General features: G+C 38.3%; 1 protein-coding gene across 1 annotated transcript in view; it reads right to left on the reverse strand.

The window, feature by feature from the left end:
• Positions 1-1,721: 1,721 nt before the first annotated feature.
• UNKL (unkempt family zinc finger-like) overlaps positions 1,722-26,372 on the reverse strand; it is a gene marked incomplete at its 3' end in the record, with an annotated part of 42,026 nt that continues 17,375 nt past the window's right edge. The window contains exons 8-15 of the mRNA XM_010002577.1: positions 25,618-25,787; positions 18,523-18,585; positions 16,798-16,963; positions 10,391-10,483; positions 6,266-6,481; positions 5,210-5,412; positions 4,108-4,362; positions 1,722-1,873 (exon numbers count right to left, since the gene is read on the reverse strand). Of these exons, the coding sequence (XP_010000879.1) occupies positions 1,722-1,873; positions 4,108-4,362; positions 5,210-5,412; positions 6,266-6,481; positions 10,391-10,483; positions 16,798-16,963; positions 18,523-18,585; positions 25,618-25,787 (1,318 nt within the window). The remainder of the gene's footprint in view (positions 1,874-4,107; positions 4,363-5,209; positions 5,413-6,265; positions 6,482-10,390; positions 10,484-16,797; positions 16,964-18,522; positions 18,586-25,617; positions 25,788-26,372) is intronic.

Below are 26,372 nucleotides of genomic sequence, written 5' to 3' on the forward strand. Positions count from 1 at the left end.
TATCTTGCTTCAGGACAGAAAAATGTTTTTGAAAATGCAACTTTCAAGTCCAAGTAGAGAAACAAAGTCAACAAAATCACAGTATTAAACCCAACTTTAAAGTGATCTTCAGACAAAATTTTGAAACAGAAGTAAGCAGAAATGTATTTTAATATTTTATCCTACTTCTCTGTCCCAAAAGGCCTCCAACATTGCTGCAGATCAACACGTCTTAAGAGACACAGGGACAAATCTGTACATTTAGTCTCAAAGAAAATATGTCATGAGTTTTTGCTAACTCAAACCTTCACACACAGAATGCTAAAACCCAAAGGAGATCATGATTTCAGTACTATTGGCTTGGGCCCTTTTCTGTTGCCGACACAGTTCTAAAAGCTCAACAATAATAGTTTCTGTAAACCGCTTGTTTTTTGTTTTAGCATGACTGAACTTTGAATAGATTAACCCTTGCTGCCTGTGTGAACTCAGCTTCTTGTACTGAATATGGTCATACAGAGATACAAATAATATAACACAGTAGTAGGTCATTTAAATCTAAGTTGTACTAAGTGTCACACCTGAATTTAAGAGAAAAAGGAGTAATGCAGGCAATTACTTCATGTAAGTAAAAATATACAGTGTTTGCATGCAGTAATTAATTTCTCCTCCTAAATGCATGTTCCCAACCAAGCTCCCAAAGTAAGGATATTACTACCTTTTAAAACAATCACTGTATCAAAGTGTCACTGCCTGATTATATACTTAAATAATTTTGTAGTTCCTTTCAAACACACATTATTTCATTACTGAAAAAGTGTATTTTGAAATATTCATAAAAGCAAAAGACAGTCTAGTTACTGTCAAACTGTTCAATACAAAATTCAGCAACAGAAACTATTTGCAATTTCTTTAATGTCTTCTGCCATTTTATAGGATATTTGGCATAGGCACTTGGTAGCATTATATATATATCTTATCTGCTCCTGATCTGTACGTTAGGAGATGTACAAAAACTTAAAGACTACAAACATCCACACTGAAGAATCCTACAGTATGCAGTTAACTCATAAATGGTAAAAAATTAGGTAAGTTGTCATTTTGTGATTTAACAGTAAAATCAAGTGAAATATTTTAAGTTCACAGTACACATATAACATGACATATTATTGCATATTAAAAAATAAACTTTAGACCTGGAAAGCAGCTTGAAGCAATTTATAACATATTGTCTAACAAAACACAATAATTAAAAAGCGCTTTTATAATCATAGTTATTCAAGCATCCAAGTAAACATAGTGTTAAGACTGATTCCAAAATACTGGCTCTGGCGTTCCACACACAGAGACATGGCAAAGGGACTATTTGTACTGTTGAGTGTGTAGTTATCTATGCATCCATCTTCTTGTAATGAAAATAAACACTCAATTTAAGTATTATGGCAACAGTTATGCAAAGTGATTACAGTGCAAATGAACCTAAGCAGGTTGTGCACGAAGAATGTAAGTGGAAGTCAGAAAGGCTGTGATAAGAGTTGGAGGAGGGGTGATGAACAAGACTGAAATTGGTATGCAAAGGTGAGCAAGCCTTATTCTCTACCTTTAAGCAATCACATTTCTCACATCAAAATGGAAATCAGTCTAGCACTATCAAATTGATTGATAATGAGTGATATGATTCCTTTACAAAAGCATAAAATGATTTAATTCATGAACACGACAGAAGTACTATGCCTTTATGTTACCACAGATTACTGTTTTTCTTGCAGCAGGGACATTCTTCTTGTGCAGCTGCACAGTGATCACAAAGTACATAATGTTGACATGGGTTCAGGATAATGTTACGATCACCTTCCTGACATACAATACACTTCTTTGACTGAAGCTGAAAAATCACCTGTAAAAAGATTATTGAACTCAATAAAAATTATTCCAAATTCCAAATACAATTACATTGTAGCAGCTTTAGACTTGGCTGTCCTAAATAAACTTCTAATTTAACAACACAAAGGACAGTATTTTTTTTTGCATGACAGCTCAATTGAGGGTCATCAGAACAGAGCACAAATACCATGTAAAGTAGCAGATGGAGGAGTTAGGTGCTTTAGAAAGGATAATATCTAGGACTGAACCTCTGGACTGAAATTTTCCTGCATAACTGGGATGTGTGATGCAAACAAGAAAAAAGAACAACAACAAAAGGGGAAGTAAGCCTTTTTCATTATCATACTCCTTCATTTTGCCATTTCAAGCCATTTCAAGCATTTCATTTTCATTTACATTTTCTTTTGCCATGGGAGATATTCACAAAATGGAACCATCCAAAATGTGAGATACTTTGAATGAAACTGCTGATAGAAACTTCAAGGAGGATCTTACAACTGTAAATAAATGCAAGAAGCCGTATCAACCCTAATAAGGAAAAAGATTAATTTAAAAGTATCTAAAAGCCATGTTAATTTTTGAAGTGTAAGACATGGTTCAGACTACGCTCAGAATGCTGCATGTGGCATTGCCTAAAACAGCAACTTTCTCGAGGAAGTAAGAGGTAGGTGAGAAGAAGCCACAGTGGTAAAAGAAACCTGAGAAGCTGAGGAGCTGGAAAAGGTGGTAACGGTTCTGATGACTCCAGTCTGGCTGACATGCTTTCTATTCCAGGATGTAATTACTTCTTTGGCAAGAGCTCCCAAGGCTCTTTTGCTCCTCTTTAGAATCTCTTAGGAGAAAAACAACAGTGGTCTCTAATCCAATCCAGAATGCTGTAAATGCACTTAATAACAGGAGCTGGGTAACTAGCAGTTCTCATCCTCATCTGCCCATTTTATTGACAAAGACTTAAAAATCATGTTTTAAACTCTTCAAAAGAGAGACAGGTTCTTTTTTAAGGCTGTAGATCATACTGGTACAGATGGCACTGGACAGGAGATGCACTGAGACAAAGAAGACACTGCTGAACTCAAACAGTTACTGAAGTGTGGCAGATTGTCTCAGTAGTGGAACATTTTGAATTTTTTTTGTCTGGACAGTCCTGTCACAGTAAAAACAAAACAGCAAGAATTGGTGTCCTATGTGGTGTCAATGCCCTTTAAGACTGCAGAGGAGAAGGCAATGTGAAACCAAGTTGCACTCAGCAAGGTTTGAGGTATGTTTCCTGGAAAAGTGGCCATTATTATTCTCCTTGATGTGCTCAGGAGTGGCACCTGATATTCCCAGCTTTGAGAGCCCTGAGAAATGCCCTCAATCTCCCAGTGAAAGAGCATTCTAAATTTTGGCAGAAACTGAGTCTGGATTCAAGAGAAGGTGAAATGCAGAAATATGCCACTAAGGTGATTAAGGGACTGAAGTATCTGACACATGAGGAAAGACTGAAAGAGTTGGGATCATTTAGCCTGGAGAAGATATGGCATCTTACCAGTGTGTATAAATACCAGATGGAAGGGAGTAAAAAAGACAGGGAAAGCCTCTTCTCGGCTATATCCAGTGGAAGAAGAAGCAATGGGCACAAATTAAAATACACAAAATTTCACACAGACATAAGAAAATAACTTTTCTTACTGTGAGAATAGTCAAACATTGTAAAAAGGTTGTCCTCAGAGGTGGTGAACTCTGCTTCCTCAGAGATTTTCAAAACACGACAGGGCAATACTTTGAACAACCTGCTTTAAGTTGACCCTGCTTTGAGCTGGGGGTTGGACTGGATGATCTCCAGAGGCCCCTTCTAATGTCAATGATTCTATACTCCAGGTCTGTACTGGCCTTTCTGACTACACAACTCTCAGCAGCAAACCTCACCACCTACTTTCTAAAGGTGGTTTTAACCTTTCTAAGGTTCAAAGCATGTAACTATTTTAACTTTTAAGGGCAACACATTTTATTTATTTAGGTAGTGCCCAAAATTTTTGGGGTAAAAGCTGGCTTTAATTTATCTTTTTTTATCACCCCAGTAATTCTTGTGAATGATTTGCTATTTCTTCCCATAGCTCACTAAAAAAATTAGAAGAATTAGAAAAGTCACATTGAGTAAGAGCAATGCTGCTCTTTGAAATGAAGCAGAGTGTGAGTGTATTCCTGAAAGTCACTGAGCTGCCAGTTTCAGTGAATCAAAATGGTTATGCAGATGAAGTAACTCACCTCATCTATTGTTTCTAAATCTAAGTGCAGTCGATTCTGTAAGGAACGAAGCTTTGGCAAGGATATCTTCTCTGTATCTCCATCATTTTTCATATAAGGTAATGTAGTAGATAGACAAACAGCCAGTTGCACCTTCAGCTTTTTTAACTTATTTTCCACTTCCTGCTTCTTCTGAAGAGCGAGTTGTTTGTCTGCATCTGCAATGTCAGCACGTTCTTTTGCTTCTTGAGCCTCTTTTTGCCATGCATCACATGCCTAGGAGAAAAATATTTCCAGAAAATAGAAAATAAATGTTTGTAATTAACAACGAGCAAATTCAAAAGCTTTCAAAGATGCATGTAATCTCTAATTTTAGACATAACAATGCATTTTCTGTCAAATGTAATGATTGTCCCTATTTATCCTCTCTTCTAATTAACAACTTTTCCTGTTTTGTCTTAATGTAATTTTTAGGTATGTCCCTGTTACTTGTCTGTAAACAGACACAGGCCTTTTGGAGCTCTATAAATGGATCACATTTTAAATGTTAAATTCAAAATTGAATGTCAAAGACATCAAAAACTATCAGAATTTAGTACAGTTATTTAGCTACTCCTTGACACAGAGAAAACAACCTTAGGGGAAGGAAAGGACTACAGAAAATGCATTACACTGGCAGTTACCAACAACCAGTTTGACTGCTGAGATGGCTAGATACTGTCCAGGTACACTATACAGCCACAGCTGCTGGCAAGACTATTTTTGTGTGCTTATCTGAAAGAGGTATGGCAGGGAATGTATGTGTTTAGTTACTTAAACATCAATACATATTCATATTCATATTAAATATCAATACATATTCAACCCTATCTTGAATATGTGTTAAGTGTCCCTGTCTGGACGCAGATCAACTTTCAGAAAATGACTTGCCCTTTAAAAAGCTCAGTTTCCTTTATGCCACTAGCTCATTTTAAGGATAAAAAAAAATATTCCTTTGACAAGTTGTTATAAAACTCTGGGTCCAAGGATAAGAAGAAATTAAAAAAGGAAAGGCTGTGGGAGCTGCTTGCTTGTTAAAAAAAAATAAATCTATATAACTGAATATAACTGCAAATTAGTGTACCTGTTTTACTTGCTGCCAAGATTCTTCCCACTGTTTTAGCTTTCTCTTGGCATCATCAAGTTCCTGTCTTACTCGAGTTAGCTCATTCCCACTGGTGTTTGCACTTATTGAGGGGCCAGGGCCGCTGCTCAGTACTGGGGATGGACTAGGGGAGAAACCCCCAGCTACAAAGTCCCAAATGCTCCCTGTAACCCCATTTAAACCTGTAAAACAAAAGTAGAAAAAAAAAAAAAAAAAAAAAAAAATTTACCTCTGCCTGCATTAGTGAAAAATGAAGAACCAAACAGATGTGCCACATACACAAAATCTATACTTTTATCTGCAAGGCTCATCACATTATTTTACTACCTTCAGAAATGGGACAGTCTGGAAAACGTTTGCAGTATTTAAAACAATTCAGGAGACCTGCCATGTTGGGTTTTTTGTAGCTTTTAATGAAAAGATAGAGTGAAAAATGAAGAACCAAACAGATGTGCCACATACACAAAATCTATACTTTTATCTGCAAGGCTCATCACATTATTTTACTACCTTCAGAAATGGGACAGTCTGGAAAACGTTTGCAGTATTTAAAACAATTCAGGAGACCTGCCATGTTGGGTTTTTTGTAGCTTTTAATGAAAAGATAGTACGATCCACAAATGAAGGAAGAGTGGGAATTTGTTTATATACAAAAAACTTTGTTCCTTGCAGCTCACACAATTTTAATTCTCTCTCTGTTTGGTATTTTCCTTTAGCAAAATGCTGCAGCTAAAATGTACTCCCTGCTGCCTGTATGCCAACTGCTGTATTTTACCCCTTTCAAATGCCTTTGTAAATATTTCCTCTTCCAATAGTTCTTTTTTTTCCCTTCACTAGGAATGGAAGTTCACTCCTTTAACTTTTTCCCACATACCATATATAACTCCATTATCAGCAGTGTTATCAATTACAATACCCAGGTTTTGTTGTCCAGATTCAGTCGTAAGAAGTATGCAAAGCCTTGATCTGAACATTTTTTACCTGCCATTGAGTTCCCTCTTAAAATACACAAGCTGCAGCCTTCAACTTACTTACCTAAAGAGTTGTGAGAAGAGGCTGAGGTACCTAACATACTATGTTCTGTCTTCAGAGGCTGAGGAGCCACAGTGGATGAAACAAAAGTCTGAGAGAGTGACTGTGAAAGAGAACTGAGTGGAGAGGCTGAAAGGGATGATGATGAATGCAAAGATGAGGAACAAACAAGAGAGCCTGGAATATTGACAGGTGCTGAACTTCCCAGTAACCTTCGACCTATATGTGTAGTAGGGAGAGAAAAAAAAGAAGAAAAAAATTGTTCCAAAGCAGTACACAGCACTCTCAGTATTTCTCTGAAAAAGTTATCGTATGTAAATTCAAGTATATATGCAAAGACCTTCCATGCAAAAAAAAAACCAACAAAAAAGAACTTTATCTCCAGAAATATTTTTTAGATTGAACACTTAAAAGTAGTTTTCCAAGTGCCTGAAAACAGAATTTGCAGCTTTGTGCAGAAATGGCCTCATCTGCAGCTACAAAGCAAGAGAAAAGATCAAGTTCATTGACTTACTTATTTACAGCCAACAACTAATGTAATTGGAGAAACTAACAAAAAATTAAAGGATTAAGAACAATTTTTAGTTTTTTATCGTAATACATACACTGGAGTTAAGCAAGACTACATACCTTGAAAATCATTCTCAGCATAATAATTAGACATAGCTCAATTTATTTCCTCCATATACTTCTACTTTTGTTCAGTACCTTTTAAAAATGTCAAATGTACTTAACTCTATGAAAACTCAGTTTGAAATAAAGTAAAAATTAATATTAACTTAAGTCAAAGTTAGTCAAACTTATAAAGTCAAACGCATGGTTCGTAATTTCCTAAAATAATTATAATAATAAAATATAGGTAATTAAAAAAGAATGTTCAAACATGCAGTTACTTAAATAAACATGCACAGATGCATAGTTCTAGTCAGGAAATAGTTCAATATTTACAATGAAAATTTTCTTCATCAGTATGTTTGAACAGCAACTAAAAACGACATCAACTTTTCTTAAAAAAAAATAAAGCAGTCAAATGCTTATCCTTAAAGGGTCATAATTCTAGTTTTCTGGTTTTGCTTAAAACAGCTGAATTCATCTGATAATAGAACACAATCCTTTTAGAAGTATTTTGAAATAAAAGACAGGGATGCATGTTGCAGGTTGTTTAATAAACATCGGATATGTGAGCAATCCTGTTTTTACTGATAGAACACCTGGGCCTCAGCGACCAAGGACTCTCTCATGAGATCCAGTTGATAAAAAGCGAGTTAACGAAGTAAACACTGAACGTGCCAGAGGAGGAGATGGGGTGGAGAGTCCTGATTGAGCCTGAGCCTAGGAGCCAGTCACTGTTCAGACCGTGGCAGGCTCTAGTACAACTGACCAATCATAAGTGCAACCCTGGATATGCAAAATTCAGCCTAAGGGTATATAAGTGCCTGTCATTTCTAATAAAGTTGGAGTTTGCTCTATCAATCATATTGATTGTCTCGCATTCTTCCCTCGCTGGAATACACCTCCACGCGCCAGCAGATGCACATTCTGCATTGCCACAACATTTTCAAAAAAACGCATCTTTAAATAGTAAATGTTACCAAGGTCAGCCTCATGACCAAGTATGTGAGGAAAATACAGGACATATAAACACAGATGTACATAACATACCATGTTCGCATACATGTGTGCAAGAGAAGCAAGGAAGCACCAAAGTAAACAGAGTTTAGTTTAAAAAATCTGGCCAAGTAAGAATTCTCATAAAAATCAAGAGCCAACGTAAAGCTGCCAAACACTGTATGAAACAGTAGAAGAACCATCCCTTTTCTGGTTCTTAAAGTAGTCTTCAAAACTAGATTAATTTTGGCAAATAGAATCTGCCTGCATTTCTTGAGTTTACAGGGCAACGTTTTGTTAGTGGGGCAGCAGGAGTGGCCAGGAGGGGCCACAGCCTGCCCCGTGCCAGACACAGCCAGCACTGGCCAGCCCCAGAGGACCCACCATAGGACACGGTTGCACCCTTAAGCCACACTGGTGGCACCTCCAGGAGAACATATTTAAGAAAGGGCAAAAAAATGCCACACAGGCATAGTAGGAAACAACAAGTGTGAGAAATAGCCATGCAAATACCAAGGTCAGAAAAGAACAAAGGGAAGAAAGTGCTCCAATCACTGGAGCAGCGATTTCCCTGCAGCCTATGGAAGGTTTGGAAGAGACCATGGTGGAGCAGGTACTTCCCTACGCTCCATGAAAGAGACTATGGTACAAGGTGGAATCTCCCTGCAGCCTGTGGACAGGATCAGGTCAGAGCAGGTGGATATTGCCCGAAGGAACAGCAGCGTGTGGACAAGCCATGCTGGTGCAGGTTCTCCTGACAGGAACTGCAGCCCATGCAGAGGACCCATGCTGGAGCAGGGACAAGTGTAAGGAAGAAAGAGAGGCAGATAAGAACTGGTACCCCTCATTCCCCATCCCCCTGTAGTGCTTAGGACAGGAAGCGGGAGGTAGAAGAGTCGAACCTGGGGAAAAGGCGGCACGGGATTGCTGTAGTCCTTCTCCTTGTGTCTCAACATTGAACTCAATTTCAATTGGCAATAAACTGATTTTCCCCAAGTTAAGTCTGTTTTGCCTGATACAACAACTGGTGAGCAATTTCCCTGCTCTTATACTGACCTATGAGCTTTTTCATCCTATTTTCTCCTGCAGTCCTGTTGAGGAGGGGGAGTGAGAGAGCAGCTGGATGGGTGTCTGGCTACCCACCAAGGACAATTATTAAACTGCAGAAACTACCCTCCACATACAAATAAAATTGGTGACAGTGTTTCCTTCTTCATGGGACTTGCAAGGAAGCATAACCATTCCTGCAGTATAGAACAAGGCAGTAAATTAAAAAACAGTCAGACTATAGTGTCAGGAGAATTGTTGAGCCTGACATCACTAGCAGAGAAATAAATCTGAAATTGCACACATTATCAGTTTATTTCCAGATCTGTATGAAGGGGAGTATCGTGAATAATAATGGAAAACAACTCTCCCCTTTCACTGCAAAGGAAGCACTTGGAGGAGAAAAAATTTGAATCTCTCTAGAAATTTGTGTTATTTCTGAAAAGAAGCAATTTAGAGTTGCTTATAATACACACTTTCCTGAGGGAGTGAGGGCACTTGGTGTTCACTTGGGTCAAAATGACTTCTATGCCTCATGACAAAGTTTTGAATCTGTAATACTTGGGTACTGTCCTATACACTGTGGTCCCAGTGACAACTTACATATTCCAACAACATTATGTGTATCTATACATTTGTTAAAGCCAGTGTACTCAAGATACAACTGTTGTCTTAAAGGAAGAAAAACTGCAGAATATATAGAGACACTAAGTGCAAGCTTTTCTTCTTGGAGCAAGTCAGCAATAATAAATTAGGGCATAGCTATAGTTGTTTTACACTTTGTGTCTAGGACCACAGGGCAAGAAGGAAGTGAGAACATACAGTTTTGTTTGCTCAACTGGAAGCTGAATATACATGCACAAACAACTTAATAATCAGCACAGACCTCCTTTAAAGAAATGCAAGCAAAACAGGTATCAGAAAAAAAGGGAAGCAGTACAAATAAATCTGTTCTCTTGCTCTATGACTTTCAAAAGAATATGATAATGAAATTATAGTTCCTCAGTTTTAACTTCCTATTTTGATCTCTCAATTATTTTCCCTTTTTTACTTTCAGAAAGAAAAGGTGGCGTTTTAATTTCTTGATGTTCCTCCCACCCTCCATTCTTCCTCCCTTGCTCTCTCTTTCATGCACTGTTCTCCTTTGCTATGTTTTCCTCTCCCCTCATTCCATGAGGTCAACTTCCCAGTCAAGCTTAAGCACAATGCTTTCCTGTAAATGCATGTATGTCTTTCCATCAACTATTATGCTATGGGAGCAAGCTGTTAAGTATGTTAAAAAAAAACCCAAAACATTTACTAGACTGATCCCTTGAAAAATACAGACAGACAGTGGTGCAATCCCTTCATGCCACGAAGTTAAACAGCTGGAACAAAACTGAGGACTCTTCTTCAGAGTCTTTCCTGTCTGTAACTACCATGATAAGTAAAACTTTATAAAAGTAAGAAAATTTTACAAATTGGAACTCTTACTTGGTAATCCAAGGTCACTGCTGTCTTGATCTTCTGTTTCTCTATCTATGGGTGCAACGTTCACATTATTAAAATGCAAATCTAAAGCAGAACCTGTTAAATAAAACATTGTATCAATTCATTATCCTTGAATTACCCCTAAAATAGCATGATGACTGCAATGAGGACACCTTATTTGACTATTTTCATTTGTGCTTCCATCACCCAACTCTTTCACATCTAGGTCATGATTTTTAAGCATATTACAGACAAACAGTGAAGGATACCCTCTATTTTCTAAAAGGGAAAACTTTCATATATGGGCTATTGCAGCTTTTTTAACTGGTGAGAGGAACAGGGGATAATGGAGAAGTAGCTATCTACTTTGATTTTCAGTAAATCTGTTACTTGTTGTGCTAAGATGCAGGACAACAGAAAAAGAGGGAAAATAAAATTTGGATACCCTAACCCAAACAATAATCCTCACCTTTCAGCAGGGTTGAAAAAGCAGCTTGGCATCCAACAGTCAGAGGGAGGAAGCCCTCTCTGCATCATCCTTTTGGCCTAAAGGGATATGCCCTAGCTTTTCAATATTTTCCAGGAATAACCTTCTCTTGGAGACAGGTGCCTAAGCCTCTCCCTTCTATACATCACAGTAAGAAGTGGAGAGAGCTGGCCTCCTTTTATTTGGTCATTCAAGTCTTAGAAAGGCTGCAAGTGCTCTCTGAAACCCAGGTTAAAGATCCCTCTTCCATACTGAGTTCTGGATCCCCACTGACACGCTGTGTCTTCCCTACCTTTACCCTTTCCATAGGTAAGGGCCTTCCATCTGCGACGCTGTAGCCTTCCTGTCTTGCCCTTCCACCCAGATGCTCTGGTAGTACCTTCCAGACTCTCTGAGGTAGCTTGTTTCCATTCTTGTTCTTATGCTCACCATCTGGGCCCGTCAACCCTCAGAGTGTTGTTATGGTAGGTTCTCAGGGGAACTAACTACCACTACTGAAAGAATCATACTTCCTTTCCCCTCTTCTCCTACTCCTGATTGTAGCTTTTGATTTACATTAGAGGGATCATCTCAACAACGAGTTGTTGACACATCTCAACAAGAAGTTAGCACACAGCATCATCCACTGACCAAAGTGTGCTTCAGTTGACACTAATATCACTAGTAGGAAGAGCCCACAAGGAGTTTGGGTTGGTCTTAATGAAAAATTACAGCTAATATCAGAAAAGTATTACCTGGGAGGGAATCAGCTGCTGAATTGGAGAGGATATCCAAGAGAGGATGCCTGTCTGCACTGCCTGCCACTTCTTTTCACACCTGGCTGCTGGAAGAGTTTTATCTTTCCCTTTCTTCTCTCTCATTTCTTATGTTTCTATATTTATCTGGAAATAATTTTTACCATTATGTGCAATCAGCTCTGTAACCCACTAATACATCTTCACACGCCTCAACATCCTTAAAGCAAAATCACCACACACCTGTGAGAGCAAACCTCTCATCACTATGCTGCAGGATATGTTGAGAGAGATCCCTCTCACTTTCACCCAGTGAAGATGTTCCACTTTCAAAAAATTAAACATTCTCCCAATTGTGAAAAGAGAGGTTTTAAGATCCCACCAGTAGCATCATTACTATCTTGAAACAGGGAAACAAACTTTTTTTCAAGCCCTTGCAGTTCCCCAAATCACTCAGGTGTTACTAACATCTGAAGTTATTCGCATTGCCTGGCTCAGCACATTGCTACCAAGTATGACAAGCAGTAACAACATCAACATGAGGCTGACACAAATTATACTGCTCAAATAGCAAATAAAATCTAAGCCTGCACCCTTACTAAATCACTAATCTGTCCGTTCTTCTCATGTGAAACCTTAATTCATTCTACCACACCCATCCTCCCCTGCCACAAAAAGCACTGACATGTCTCCTTACTGTTTATTATCTAGATTTTCAAAGCTTAATTTCTGATACCTTGCAGCTCTCTCAGATTCCACCTCATATGGTGGAGTGCAGGGAGAGAACACAGCATCTTAAGATCACAGCATATAGGGAAAGCAAAAGGTGAAACACCAATTTTCTGCGAATGGCAAGTCTCCCAAAAAGGGAAAATCTCCTTGCTTGGGTATCCAACAGAAAGCAACAGAAGCAACTGAAACATTTGGAGGGGAGGTCCACCCAGACCCTAACACAGACAACAGGGTGGAGTATGAGGCTGGCAGATGTCCTCTAATGTTAAGGTGCTACCTTCTCCCTACAATCACTTGAGTCGTTTCCCTTCACTGCTGCCCATTCCCTACTTACTCCTTTCCAAATCTGTCTCCTTTGAAACTTTGCTCATCTAATTTCTCTATTCCCTTTAAAAAGATATTTTTTTCTTTTTTTATTTTTCAGGAGGACTCCAAACACCTTGCAGCTTTTACTTTCTCAGATTATGCTTCTTTCTCTCTCTCATTCTCTCTCCCTCCCTTCCTTTTTCTTTTCTTTTCTTTTCCCTTTCCTTTCCTTTCCTTTTCTTTCCTTTTCTTTCCTTTTCTTTCCTTTTCTTTCCCAGAACAAAACCAGACAACTCAACCAATCTCCCTTGGCTCTGACAGTAGACTGCAGCAATATGCCTTCTTCTGCTCCATCACTCCTAATTTTTCAGCATACTGTCCAAGCCTCAATGCTAAACAGTAATTCTATCCAACTGGTATGCTTATTCCCAACTCCTCTGCACTCATCTCTTCCCCAGTTCTTGCGTATTATTGCTCAGAGAGCAGACAGAGCTCCCCATGAGATCAAGGATAAAGGGTCAGAGAAAGGGCTACAGACCCCACTGTCTGGCAAAGCTTCCTCAGCCCCTGCTAATGGAACTCTCCTGCATTTCCTCTAATCCTTTGTCCAAACCCATCCATGCTCTTTTCCCATAGTCATATCACCCCTTCCCTTGCTGCAGCTCTTTTTTGATCCTTTTTTCAACGATCCCCTTCAGTCCATCACTTCCTACAAGAACACTATGTATTGATTGTCTGTTCTACAATAACATCCTAATTTTCTGCTCTATTCAGATTATGTGCAGCACTTTATTTTCAATGCCATTCTGAATATCCATGAAGCAGAACACAGGGAAAATAATTTTCATATATATGAAATTCTTTTAAAGGAAAAAAACCTAAATCTACACAGCTGCCATAAAGTACACTAACTTATACATACATGAGACATGTATTTTATAATTCATATTATGTTAACAGCATACTGAAAACTGTTTTAGAATAACATCTGTAGACAGCAGCTCATATTCTAACTTGGAGGAATCAAAACTCTCTTATGGTCAAAACCAATCTCAATGGGACATGGGAAACACAGCATATCACTGTTTAAACAACTTTGCAACACTTGCTTAAAAATTATACTGAATTAGCACCACATCTAATATACAGAAATCAGTCTGTCTTTTGTTATGATTTACTTGTTACAGCCAACTAGCCTCTACTTATTCCAGAAGCAATATTTATCTTGACAAAAACGTGATTTCATTCCATAGTATATCTTAAAAGTATTAATCATAAGCCAATTATAATACTTGCAAAAATTCTGCTCATTCTAGTTCTGAAATTTAAAAATAAATTAAGATTTTTTTTCTGTTCTAACATACACATCATCAAACAAACCTTTAAGCAAAGAAAGCTATACATTGTGAGACTGCAGAAAAAGATCCACCATTTAATACTCTGCATAATTACTTCCTAAAAATATCAGAAGACCAAATGCCTAACTTACCATGCTGAAGTGCTGACTCACTGTCTGCAGTCTCCTGGTTGCTGCTACACATCGATTTAAACACTGAAAGCTTCAAGTGCACCAGCTAATCACAGAGACTCCCTGATCATGTGACTTATGCCACAGAATGTGAAATACGTTACCTTCCAAATCTCAACATTCCCTGCCACGGCCTCCTGAATAAAACACATTTTGTTTAAAAGTGCCACAAATTTTCAGCAAGTTTCTGGATAACACTAAATTAAGGGGAGCAGCTGATACACTTGATTTCAGGACTGCTGTTTAGAATCTTGAAAGGCTGGAGAACAGAATTCTGACGAATGACACATTCAGCATGTTCTGTGGCAATAAAAGCTAACAGCATATTGGACTGCATTAGTAAAAGTGGCACCAGCAGGCTGCGGGAAGTGACTGTTCCTCTCTATCCAGCACCTATGAGACCACAGCAGCAGGACCACAACCAGTTTTTAAGTTCCTAGTGTCTAATTATTACTGAAATATTTATCCATCTTCCACATAAACAGCCTAGCTGGTTGGAAGCACAGAAAACGCTCTGGGTGAATGACAGCAATTTTCGAAGTATGTCCCAGAAACTGTCTTGTGCACCGAGAAAGCAACAGCTTCTCTTCTTTGTGTCCTTTCAGATCTCGTCCACATAGCGTGAACAAAATATTTTGGCATCGAACACACAAATAACCAGACTGGAGAATATGCAGTCAGCCAAAGAAAAATCTCCCATTTTCATGTGAATATGGTAAGATCTGTACCTGCACCTGCTATGGTAACATTAAAAAAATCTCACCAGCCCACCAACAAACACAGTGACCCTACCAACAGTAAGTTGCATTATGAAGGTTTTACACATTTTTTTTAAATCACTGGGTCAGTATCAATGCCAAAATTCTAGTTTAAATGTCCTATTCTCTCATTTCTATGCTCACATTGGAGACCTTGTGAAAAAAAACTGTGAGTGAAAACACTTAAAACTAAAATTCAGATACTGCTTTTAATTACATGTAATAAGGCAGGTATGTACAGCATCACAGTTTTTACCAATAAAGTCTCTGAAACTATGCGGAAACAAGAACTTGAATTATGCAACAAAACACGTACAACCCAAAATTGTATGTCCAGAGGGACCTGGATAAGCTGGAGAAGTGGGCCCAGGTGAACCTCACAAGGTTCAACAAGGCCTAGTCCAGGGGCTTACACCTGGGCTGGGGCAACCAGAGGTAAGAATACAGGCTGGGGAAAGACATGCTAGAGAGTAGCCTTGTGGGAAAAGACCTGGGGTACTAGTGGATCAAAAGCTGGACATGAGCCATCAATGTGCAATTGCAGCCCACAAGGCCAAGCACGTCCTGGGCTGCATCCAAAAAAGCGTGGCTAGCAGATCAAGAGAGGCAATTCTGCCCCTCTACTCTGCCCTGGTGAGATCTCACCTGGAGTACTGCATCCAGCTCTGGAGTTCCCAACACAACAAGGATGTGGACCTCCTGGAGAGTGTCCAGAGAAGGGCCACAAAAATGATCAGAGGGCTGGAGCACCTCTCTTATGAAGACAGGCTGTGGGAGTTGGGGTTGTTCAGCCTGAAGAAGAGAAGACTCCAGGGAACCTAATCAAGACCCTTCCATACCTGAAAGGAGCCAATAAGGCTGAGAAAGAGCTGTTTGCTAGGTCATGTAAAGATAGGATGTGGGGTAATGGTTTTAAGCTAGAAAAGGTTAGATTTAGGTTTGGACACTAGGTAAAAGCTTGTTAATATGAGGGTGGTGGATCACTGGAACAGGTTGCCTTGAGAGGTGGTGGGGACCTCAGCCCTGGAGACATTCAGTGTCAGGCCTAATGGGACTCTGAGGGCCCAGGTGAACCTCACAAGGTTCAACAAGGCCTAGTCCAGGGGCTTACACCTGGGCTGGGGCAACCAGAGGTAAGAATACAGGCTGGGGAAAGACATGCTAGAGAGTAGCCTTGTGGGAAAAGACCTGGGGTACTAGTGGATCAAAAGCTGGACATGAGCCATCAATGTGCAATTGCAGCCCACAAGGCCAAGCACGTCCTGGGCTGCATCCAAAAAAGCGTGGCTAGCAGATCAAGAGAGGCAATTCTGCCCCTCTACTCTGCCCTGGTGAGATCTCACCTGGAGTACTGCATCCAGCTCTGGAGTTCCCAACACAACAAGGATGTGGACCTCCTGGAGAGTGTCCAGAGAAGGGCCACAAAAATGATCAGAGGGCTGGAGCACCTCTCTTATGAAGACAGGCTGTGGGAGTTGGGGTTGTTCAGCCTGAAGAAGAGAAGACTCCAGGGAACCTAATCAAGACCCTTCCATACCTGAAAGGAGCCAATAAGGCTGAGAAAGAGCTGTTTGCTAGGTCATGTAAAGATAGGATGTGGGGTAATGGTTTTAAGCTAGAAAAGGTTAGATTTAGGTTTGGACACTAGGTAAAAGCTTGTTAATATGAGGGTGGTGGATCACTGGAACAGGTTGCCTTGAGAGGTGGTGGGGACCTCAGCCCTGGAGACATTCAGTGTCAGGCCTAATGGGACTCTGAGCAGTCTGCTCTAGTTGGAGATGTTCCTGCTTATTGCAGGCGGGTTGGACTAGATGACCTTTATAGGTCCCTTCCAACCCAATACATTCTATGATTCTATTACTTACCTATTACAAATTCAACTGTGTTATTGCCAGAATAGAATGGGAGAGCTTTGGTGCTGAGAGCAGAGACAGTTGTAGGAGATGAACTATCTGATCCAACACTGGATGCCAGACTGGAAGTTATACTTGAAGCAAGTGGGTTAACCACTGAAAAAACACCGAGATGATTCTGCTAAAAAAAACACAAGCAACATATATATATATATACACACACACATACACAAACGTATGTGCAAACATATAAACAGAAGGTATTTTTAAAAATAGTTATTTTTAATTCAAACAGAAAAAAATTCCAGAAGAACCTTCTGAATTAATGGACTAGGATATTTTTCTTTATCATTTACCAGAAAGTGCATTTCTCCAGTGTGGCTGGATATCACTACCACTCGAGGGAATGGTGCTTTCAGAACCAAAGGTGTATCAATACTTGCAAATAAGCTCTACAAGCACAATTACTTAGCTGAAGTCTAATGCTCCTTTTCAAAAGGAAAATATCTATTGGGGAATTGTACCATTTTGTTATGCATTTGTATGCAAATTTCATTCTATTGTGGTTTTTTGCTCAGCAAATTTTCTCATAAGTTCATCTAAATTTAACTGGTACATAAACTGACTTCCAGTTTATAGATAGTTGAGAAACATGACTGCACAGCACACGTCTCATATTATAAAATGACCTGTACCTGTGCTACTTCTTTCTGGCTGAGCATTTTTTCATATAAATCAACATTTAAATTATAAAATGTAACAAATCCTAACAAAATGTAACCATGTAACATGATAAAATGAAAAATAAATTTGCAAAGTCTACAGGAACTTGGTGCAGAGTTTCCAGTATATTAATTTTTATTGTTTATTCCCTCCCATCTTTAAGTGAATAAAACCAACATTTAACTGACTGAATCAACCCACATAACCTCCCATTGCCTTCCACGTGACAAGTAGTGATTGTGCAGTGTCTACTCTTCTGATTCTATTAATATCACAGAAAAGTTCTATTTCAAAGGTAGATAAAATGCAAGATTGAGACTGATAATGACTGTAAGAACAATTTCTTTTCTTAAAAAGCAGGAACAAACTGAAACAGAAATTTCCCTTTAATCACAAAAAAAATTCTTACTGCGATGGTGATCAAACACTGGAACGTGTTGCTCAAAGAAGCTGTGGAGTCTTCTTTTTTGGAGATATCCAAAACACTACTAGACAAGGCACTGAGCAATGTGCTCTAGCTGACCTCACTTTGACAAGGGTGTAGATGAGACTGCAGACTTCCAGACATAAACCAGTTTGGGCTGGAAGGGACCTTTAAAGATGACCTAGCCCAACCCCGCTGCTGAAGGTGAAGTGCTTGAAATGATGCCCAAAGCCCTACCCAACCCAACCTTGAACGCTTCCAGGGATGGGGCATCCACAACTCCTTTCAGCAACCTGTTCCAGTGTCACACCACCCTCATAGTGAAGAATTTTGTCATTATATCCAAACTAAATCTACCCTCCTTTGTGCAGCCTCTTCCGACGCTTAAGCTCACATGCACAGTAAAAAAGACTTTTAAATATATTTAGACAGAACCTCCCACGTCTCAGTTTGTGCCTACTGTTTCTTGTCCCATCACTGGGCACAATTTTTCCTTAGAATATGTTGTAAAGCACCACATAACTTGGATACTACATTAACAAATTACCAAAAAGAGCAAAATATTTACGGCATTTAGCTTTTGACAGTACCTGCTTGTTGTCTTGTTCATTTATTTTCTGCTGATTCTCAGCTGGAAAGCTTCGATGCCTTGCCTGAAAGAAGGAAAATCTCTGTAATATATGAACTTTATGAGTCATTGCTGTAAAATATATTATTAGTTTATAAGGGTCAGTGGCATCTCCATAATGATATCTTCAACAGGCTGATTTAATTTCCCTCACTGCAGTTTCATACAGAGAATTAAACTTTAGTGATCATATAGTACATCTACATGGAAAAGGAACAGCAGTTGCAATTGTTCCACTTATATGCATAATTAAGCACGAGTGTTGTTTCTGGTCCAAAAGCTGGGTAGCCATGTTAGCTTTATGCTGTGACAGAAATAACATGTCCCACATGCTCACCAGCTGGGGAATACTTCTGCAAGAGGCTGGTGGGTAAGTAGCCAAAAGTTTGAGTGGAAAAAACGCAAGCAAACAAAAAACTAAACCAAACAAAAAACAAGAGAACAAAAAATAAAACATAAGAGCAGGTCTTCTTTCAACATAATTTTATAATGAAGCAACTTTTAAATCATGTGAGACATACTTATATAAAAGGGAATTCTAAGCAGTTTCTCTTTGCCCACTGAGATCTTGCAAAGCAGGATCAAAGGATCTCTGTTCTTTTCAGGTCAGTAATTTTCACTGACTTCCTGAATTGCAGTAAACTCTGCAAAATGCTGTCTGCTTAGGAAATATGGTTCTGTTAGCTGTCTTTGAGAAATCTTGTTGTGTCTGTTCCTTGTTTCCTTTGGGAGATTCCTAATCTGTCTTGTAGTGAAAGCTCCCTAGCAGTAATGACTCTCCTCTTTAAATGACTGCCACCACTCTAGATACATTTTTATCAGTTGTGAAGTCTATCACTGCTCTTACTCTCTAGACAGGTTCAATGTGGCCACTAAAAGGCAAGCATATAACATTTCTGCTGATGAGAGACATTCTTTATAGCAGTACATTACTCACTAATTGTGTGTGACCAAACCAGCAAAACAGATCTTCACCAATGGTTACCTAAGTTCTCAGTTACTGCAGCCTCACATCCAGAAAGCAGGTATTTGATACTGGAAATGCCCTGCTTCCTTGACATTTGATCAATGATCACTTGATGCCTATAATCCAAAATGATCAGAGGGATGGAACACCTTTCCTATGAAGAAAAGCTTGGAGATCTCGGGTTGTTCACCACGGAGAGGAGAAGGCAGAAAGGAGACCTTTTTGTAGCCTTTCAATACTCAAAGGGAGCCTATAAAAAAGATGGTGACAAACTATGTAGCAGGACTTGTAGTGACAGGATAAGGGTTTTAAACTAAAAGATTTAGACCAAGTATTAAGAATAATTTTTCTAATATGAGGGCACTGAAACACTGGAACAGGTTGCATAAAGAGATGGTAGAAATTCCATCCTTGGAAATATTCAGGGTCAAGTTGGATGGGACTTTGAGTAACCTGATCTAGCTGAAGCTGTCCCTGTTGACTGCAGAGAGGTTGGACTAGATGACCTTTAAAGGCCCCTTCCAACCCAACCCATTCTATGATTCTATACTGGGAGATGGCAATCATTCCTGTCACAATGACCAGCTCTCTGTAGTCTGTCTGAACATCTATAGGTAAGAAAGCAATCCTGCTTGGAGAACTTTCCTCTCAAGTAATGATCTTGCCATCACCTACAACAAGTTACCATTTACAAATAAAACCACTTTCCTTCCTTTCATTCATTTTTCCATCTGTTACTTCCGCCCTTCTCTACGCATATCAGGTTATAAATTGTGACAAGTCACAGCTTTGCAAGAAGGCTGACCAGCTTGGCTACAGCATTTTTAAATGTGCCATTTAAGTTCCTTTTTTTTAAACAGCTCCTTTCTGACAATTTATAAATGTAACCACTACTACAACAGAGTGAGGAAAATACAGTTTTAGTAGGTAAATCCTAGGTTTTCAGCTTTTTTTTCTCATAGGCCAACAGAGCTGCCAACACTGAAAAACAAGTCTTCCCTTCTCCCCATCTCTAGCATTGCTTGTTTTCTCCCCACCCCCCAACTAAAGGCTTGTAACACCTTACAAACTTCAATTTCAACCACTCCCTTCTCACTGTTAATGCTACAAATCTCTCTCTCTCTTTCCAAGAGGCTTGTTTCATTTTATCATCTATGTATGTCTCAGCAATTAGCTTGTTCAAGGAGAGCAGCAGCTGCAGGTGGGAGAAGAAAACAGACTGAAATTAAGCAAAGATTGGAACCCACAAATAGTATTAAAATTCATAGAAATCTTTTCACCATCCATTTTCAACAATAATGAAAACTGATTCCTATCCGAGTATATTTTTTCAGTTGTTACCTTGCTCTGTTCTTTGCAACACGGGCTCAAAATGACAGTAACACTTCTGCAAATAATTTAGAATTCACTACATATCAGCAGAGCTTCACTGGCTGTTTACATGAGTGCTCTTGGGTTGGGAGAATTTAATTTGATGCAATTTAGCTCACTAAAGAAGAGGGTTCCAAACTCTGTGCTCTAAATTACCAAAAATCAGTGCCAATACACAACTCAAAAAACATTTTCTGTTGAATTTACTATAACTTAAGATTGCATTTGTACTTCTAGGCCCATAATATTTACATACCTGATCTTCTCGTTCAAAACCTGGTGCTTTTGGATAGCTAGATGTTGGTGAAGAAACACCTGATGTGCTAGACTCAGAACACAAAACACCATTTGCTAATGATCTCTGTCTGCAAAGATGTCCAAGGGGTGATAAAGAACTATTGCTACCAGAACTTGATGTTACAGTTGGACTTGAAGAACAGCAAATCTGTAGAAGACAGAAAATAGTGTCTAATATACTATGATATTTTTTTATGTTTATAGCTATAGTCTCCCTCTGTAACAATCAAATTACTAATTTCAGTCTTACGTAAATTCAATCAACTAACTTTGGTCTCCTTATATACATTTTTTGTATTAGCTTAAAAAAGTGCCAGATGACAAAAGTAACACAGAGCTACTGTAAATATGCAGACTTCAAAAGGAGATGTATTGGCATATATCAGAATACAGCCTTGTTTGCCCCTACACACAAAATCAATCACAGGTGGAGATTACTTCATCATGGATACTAATTTACAATAAAGGAATAGTTAATTTCTGACAACCCTGATTTCCATTGATTCATATATTTCTTAATTTACAGTTTAATGCAAGCATTATACAACATTTCACTCTATTAAAATAACTCATCTGGATCAAGCCAAGCAGTTAGGAAAGAAAAAGAGATGTAGCATCTTGGTAAGAAGTATCTCAGGGATTGTTTGTAAATCTCAAAAGGCTATCTTCTGAAATTCTTATACCTAAATATGAATTTTTTTTAGTAGTAAATTAACATTTTTTATATTTAAAACATTACTGAATGTACAACTTTTAGTTCTGCTGTAGATTTTCCAGAGTGTTTTAAACTTGTAAAGTAAAAGTCTCAAGCTGAAGACAGAATCAGTAAGTAGGTCTGGACAATTTTTCTGTTAAAAGTACAATTCTGATCAATTTGAAATTTATTAACTCAGATGCTAGCATCCTATATGACTGAGTGGAATTGTGGGCATTGCTTATTTCTGCATTTTTAAGTATCAATTTTCTTAAACTAGATTTAGAACTAGACTCACAAAGGCAGTATATAAACAGTTATATTTATGCTTAACACCCAGGTGGTGAGAACACTTGATGATGATACACATATTTCAATCACTTCTGTGGTTTCTCCTCCTCAGACAGAATCTGCCAGCTCTGAAGGACCTGAACTAGTCAATACAATAACGGAGTGAGATTCTGCCAAAGTTGTTTTGGTTTGTTCAAATACAAATCAGGATTTTATCAAGAGATACCTCTCTCCCCTGAATAGTGTAACTTCAAAATGTCACTCCTAAGAAGCAGGAACTTCAGATTCAAATTTCTATAAATCAGGTAGAGGGCAGACATGAACCTAGATGAGGTCTTAACCCTGGATAGAAAAAAAAACAGCCCCATCAAATGTAAGCCCTATATTCAGTGAAGATTATTACCTATGCATTCACTCAGTCCTACCCCTGGCATGAAATCTCCTGTCATCAACCTTATCTATGTAGAGTTCTGTAATTACATAGATTGTTTCTGAAATTGAAAGACAGTTTCTCTACACAACAGTCTGAAATGTACACATAGCCTGAGAGATGACAGAAAGAGAAGAGTGGGCACCACAACAAAAATAATTTTATTGATAGCCAAGGTTTACTCAGACAAAATCTCCTCAGAAGTCAAATGAAGAATTCATGTTTTGACCACAAGCTTGTTAAGAGTATGTAACATTTCCCTTTCTGTTACCATTTACTCTAGATCCTAAACTGAGGACTTCCCCTGTGCATGGTGATACAAAGCTCACACATTTCTTCAGCTCTAAAATACTGAAATCTTTTATTTATGCTAGAGAAAAAGAAAATAAAAGGACACTGGCCAGAAAAAAAGGAAAATTGTCTTTCAAGTGAAATTATTTTTTTTTGGCCAATAAAAAAATATGGTATTCAGTTCCATATCAGAAGATTTTTACAACTTTATTAATAACATAGTTACATCTTGTAAGTACATTTTAAAAGATACTTCTGGTAGCATGAGGCTGCTTAATGCAGGAGACAAATATGTAAAATAAAATGACTAGACAGTGAAGGCAGACTAACATGCAAAGAAAGATACCAATTTAGATAAGCTACTGACTCAACTTAAGGATGAATTCCCTAATCTGCACAAAATGTTTCTCAGATGTGTATTTCATGTCTACTTTTTCAGCTAGGCAACACAGGATTATTTTACCAACACAGGAAGATATACATCATGGTTGCTTCCCTATAACGTGGCCTAATGAAGAGTAGGGCAAGCAGGAGGAAGGAAGACAGCCATTATGGATTACCTGTCCTGGTGACAACAGTGCCATAAGTAGGGAATGATGCCCTTGTTCACCCTGGGCTTGAGATACAGAATAAAAAACAGGTAATATCAGGTATCTAGACCATTAGGTAAGACCATAAGGTGCCACTCTTGTGATCCTTTTGGTTACAGTAGGTATCAATGGTGGCATTAACATGTCAGCATTAAGAGCTTACAATACAATTTTGTGCCATTTTGCTCTGGAAAACTAAACTAAAACAATCACTCAATCAAGCAAAAAGACTGACAAAAGTATAATGTTAGATGCTTCAAACCAGAAGGCAGAACATGGATGTAAAGAAACAGACGTAGAAGCTCTCCATGGAAACTGAACTCACTAAAAAAGGCTGAAGAGGAGATTATTTTCTGAATTCTTAAGTAAAGAGGAATGACAAGGCAACTTAGATGAACACAGAAGAATACAGTATAGGTGAGATAAGAAGGTATATAATTAAACAGTTATACAGCCTCCCTCCCTATCAACCTGGATCCACAGAATCTTAATGGACTCATTCTTCCAATAATGTTAACAGATAGGACAATAGTATGACCATATTACATAAATCAGGACATAAGCAGCTTGCTTAGAGTCAAAGAGGAATTTTATGATTGAGCTGAGAACTCAATTTAAGTCGCTCAAGTACTACATCATCCTTTTCCTCTATAAGCAAATAGTACAGTAGGATACTCTCCCAGCATACAGAATATGTGAAAGAAGTTTTGGAAGATAAATAGGAAGATTTTGTTTTGAAGACACAAAGGTAGAGAGGAACAGAAGTCTAATTTCAGCATGATAAAAACCACTTAAAGTAAGTTTACTCAGGGTGCGTATCTTGACAGCGATAAGAACAAAGATGAACGAGGGGACAGAAAGGCAGGCAGCTTACTGGAACAGAGAGAAAAGCACAAACCATGAACTTAAATATTGGGATACATAAAATGGAGGGAGGAAGGAAAACAGCCTGACTATTTAAATACTAAAATTAAGCAGCTTACAGCAGATAGAGAAGGTGAAAGCAAGAAACAAAACTTAACAATTAAAACATGGAAAAACAGAAGACAAACCTGATTTTTCATTAGCAACAGATGCTTTTAAGGGTCCCTCCTGAAAGCTTCAGAACCTTAGCAACAAGAAAACTAGGTTCCTAACTAAAAAGGCATACCGTCCCTCAGACCCCTTCATACACAAAGCAGACTTCTGCACTGATAGATAAAATGGAGGCATATCAGTATCTTTATTCTCAATCTACAGGATAGAAATATGACGCTACATGAAAGAAATCCAGGAGTTCAAACAACTGCACTATTTATTGGCCATTTCTTCTTAACATTATTTAAAATATGTCCTTTTACCTGGTTTCTAACCAGACAGTATAGATCAACCACACTGAGAAGGTAGAAGTAAAAACTGGGAATAAATGTGTATGTGCTTATGGCTCTGCACTGCAAATGAGGTAAGAAAAATGGAAGTCGCGAGAGAAGAGGAGAGATGTCAGTATCTTTATATGTAATTGTTTTGCAATGAACATAAAACCTAACAGAAAGATTTATTACAACTGATACTAAAAGGAAGATAATAAAAGTTCTGCAATATATATTTGTCTTTCCTCTCCCTTATCCTTAACTGATAAAATTTGCGAATATAAACTACACTTATCACCCTTGTAATGAAGCACCTCTCTAGTACCAAGCACACTGCATGTACTGTGCCACTCTAAGAAGTTTTAAGTATAAAGCATGTTCAGCTAGGACATTAATTCAGCCCTAATGTTAACCAATAATGGCAGAGGAGAGGGCTAGGATCAGGCAAGATCTTCCATGAATAAAACCTTTCCTATAGAAAAAAGAGACATATGTAAATTAACGATTATGATCCTCACTGTAGCATTCAAAATATTGCATATGAAGACAAAAATCAACAGAAAACACAAATCATACAGTCTAAACTCATGCCAAGGGCAGAAATTCCATTTATGCTTATAGTACCAGTTAAATATTATTACCTGACATTCACTATAACTGCTTTGCTTTTTTACTCTTTTGATGAAGTACAAAAAAAACCAACACAACAGATGTTAAACATTGCATATTGGCACAGTGATTATTATTATTAACTTTTCCAGAATTATTTACACTTACATTTCCAGACTGCCCACTGCTATTTGTAATGCTGTTTGTAGAGTTAAGACTGCTGCTCCATTCATTTGCAATTCCTATGCTGTCTGTTGAAAACAGGTGAGCGTCTGGCTTTGACTGACAACCAGTTTGCAGTATGACTACATTCATGGTGTCCTCTGTTGAAGGAATCCCCAACAAATTACACACAGATTTGATACTTAGCTGTGTGAATTTAACAGTTAGATATCTAGTATCAAACACAGTACCTGCCATGTGGAAACATCAATCACACACAAGAAATCTGTCTCTTTAAATATACGCATAAAGGCAAGGTAAGAATAATACCATTCACCATTATGTATTTGTAGCTACTAACAAATGTGTTACTCTTATTTACTTACTCCATCAAAAATTGGTGGGAGGCAGATAGAAATTAATATATATAAAGTATTCTAGATTTTGCTTTATTTCCCAGAATCTCTATAAGCACCAGAGTTTAAAGACAACATTTTTAGAACTCCTGTCTGGAAAGGTAACAATGGCATCATAAAGTTCTTTGTTTTCATGCTTTTCATACTGAAGATAAGATCTACAGCTCCATTCTCTACTATGGAAGCCACAGAAACTATTTTATTCTATGGATACAGGAGGCAGAATGTCAGAGCTGCTGAATTAAGCTTAAAGCTGTTGCCAACAACAGAAAGGCATTTTTGCTGCCAGTAATCAAACATCTAACTTCCAGTAGACTATTCAAGCTACCCGAGACAGGGGGTGGA

This window comes from Chaetura pelagica, unplaced genomic scaffold (genome assembly GCF_000747805.2).
Source record: "Chaetura pelagica isolate M959 unplaced genomic scaffold, ChaPel_1.0 scaffold438, whole genome shotgun sequence".
Classification (NCBI taxonomy): domain Eukaryota; kingdom Metazoa; phylum Chordata; class Aves; order Apodiformes; family Apodidae; genus Chaetura; species Chaetura pelagica.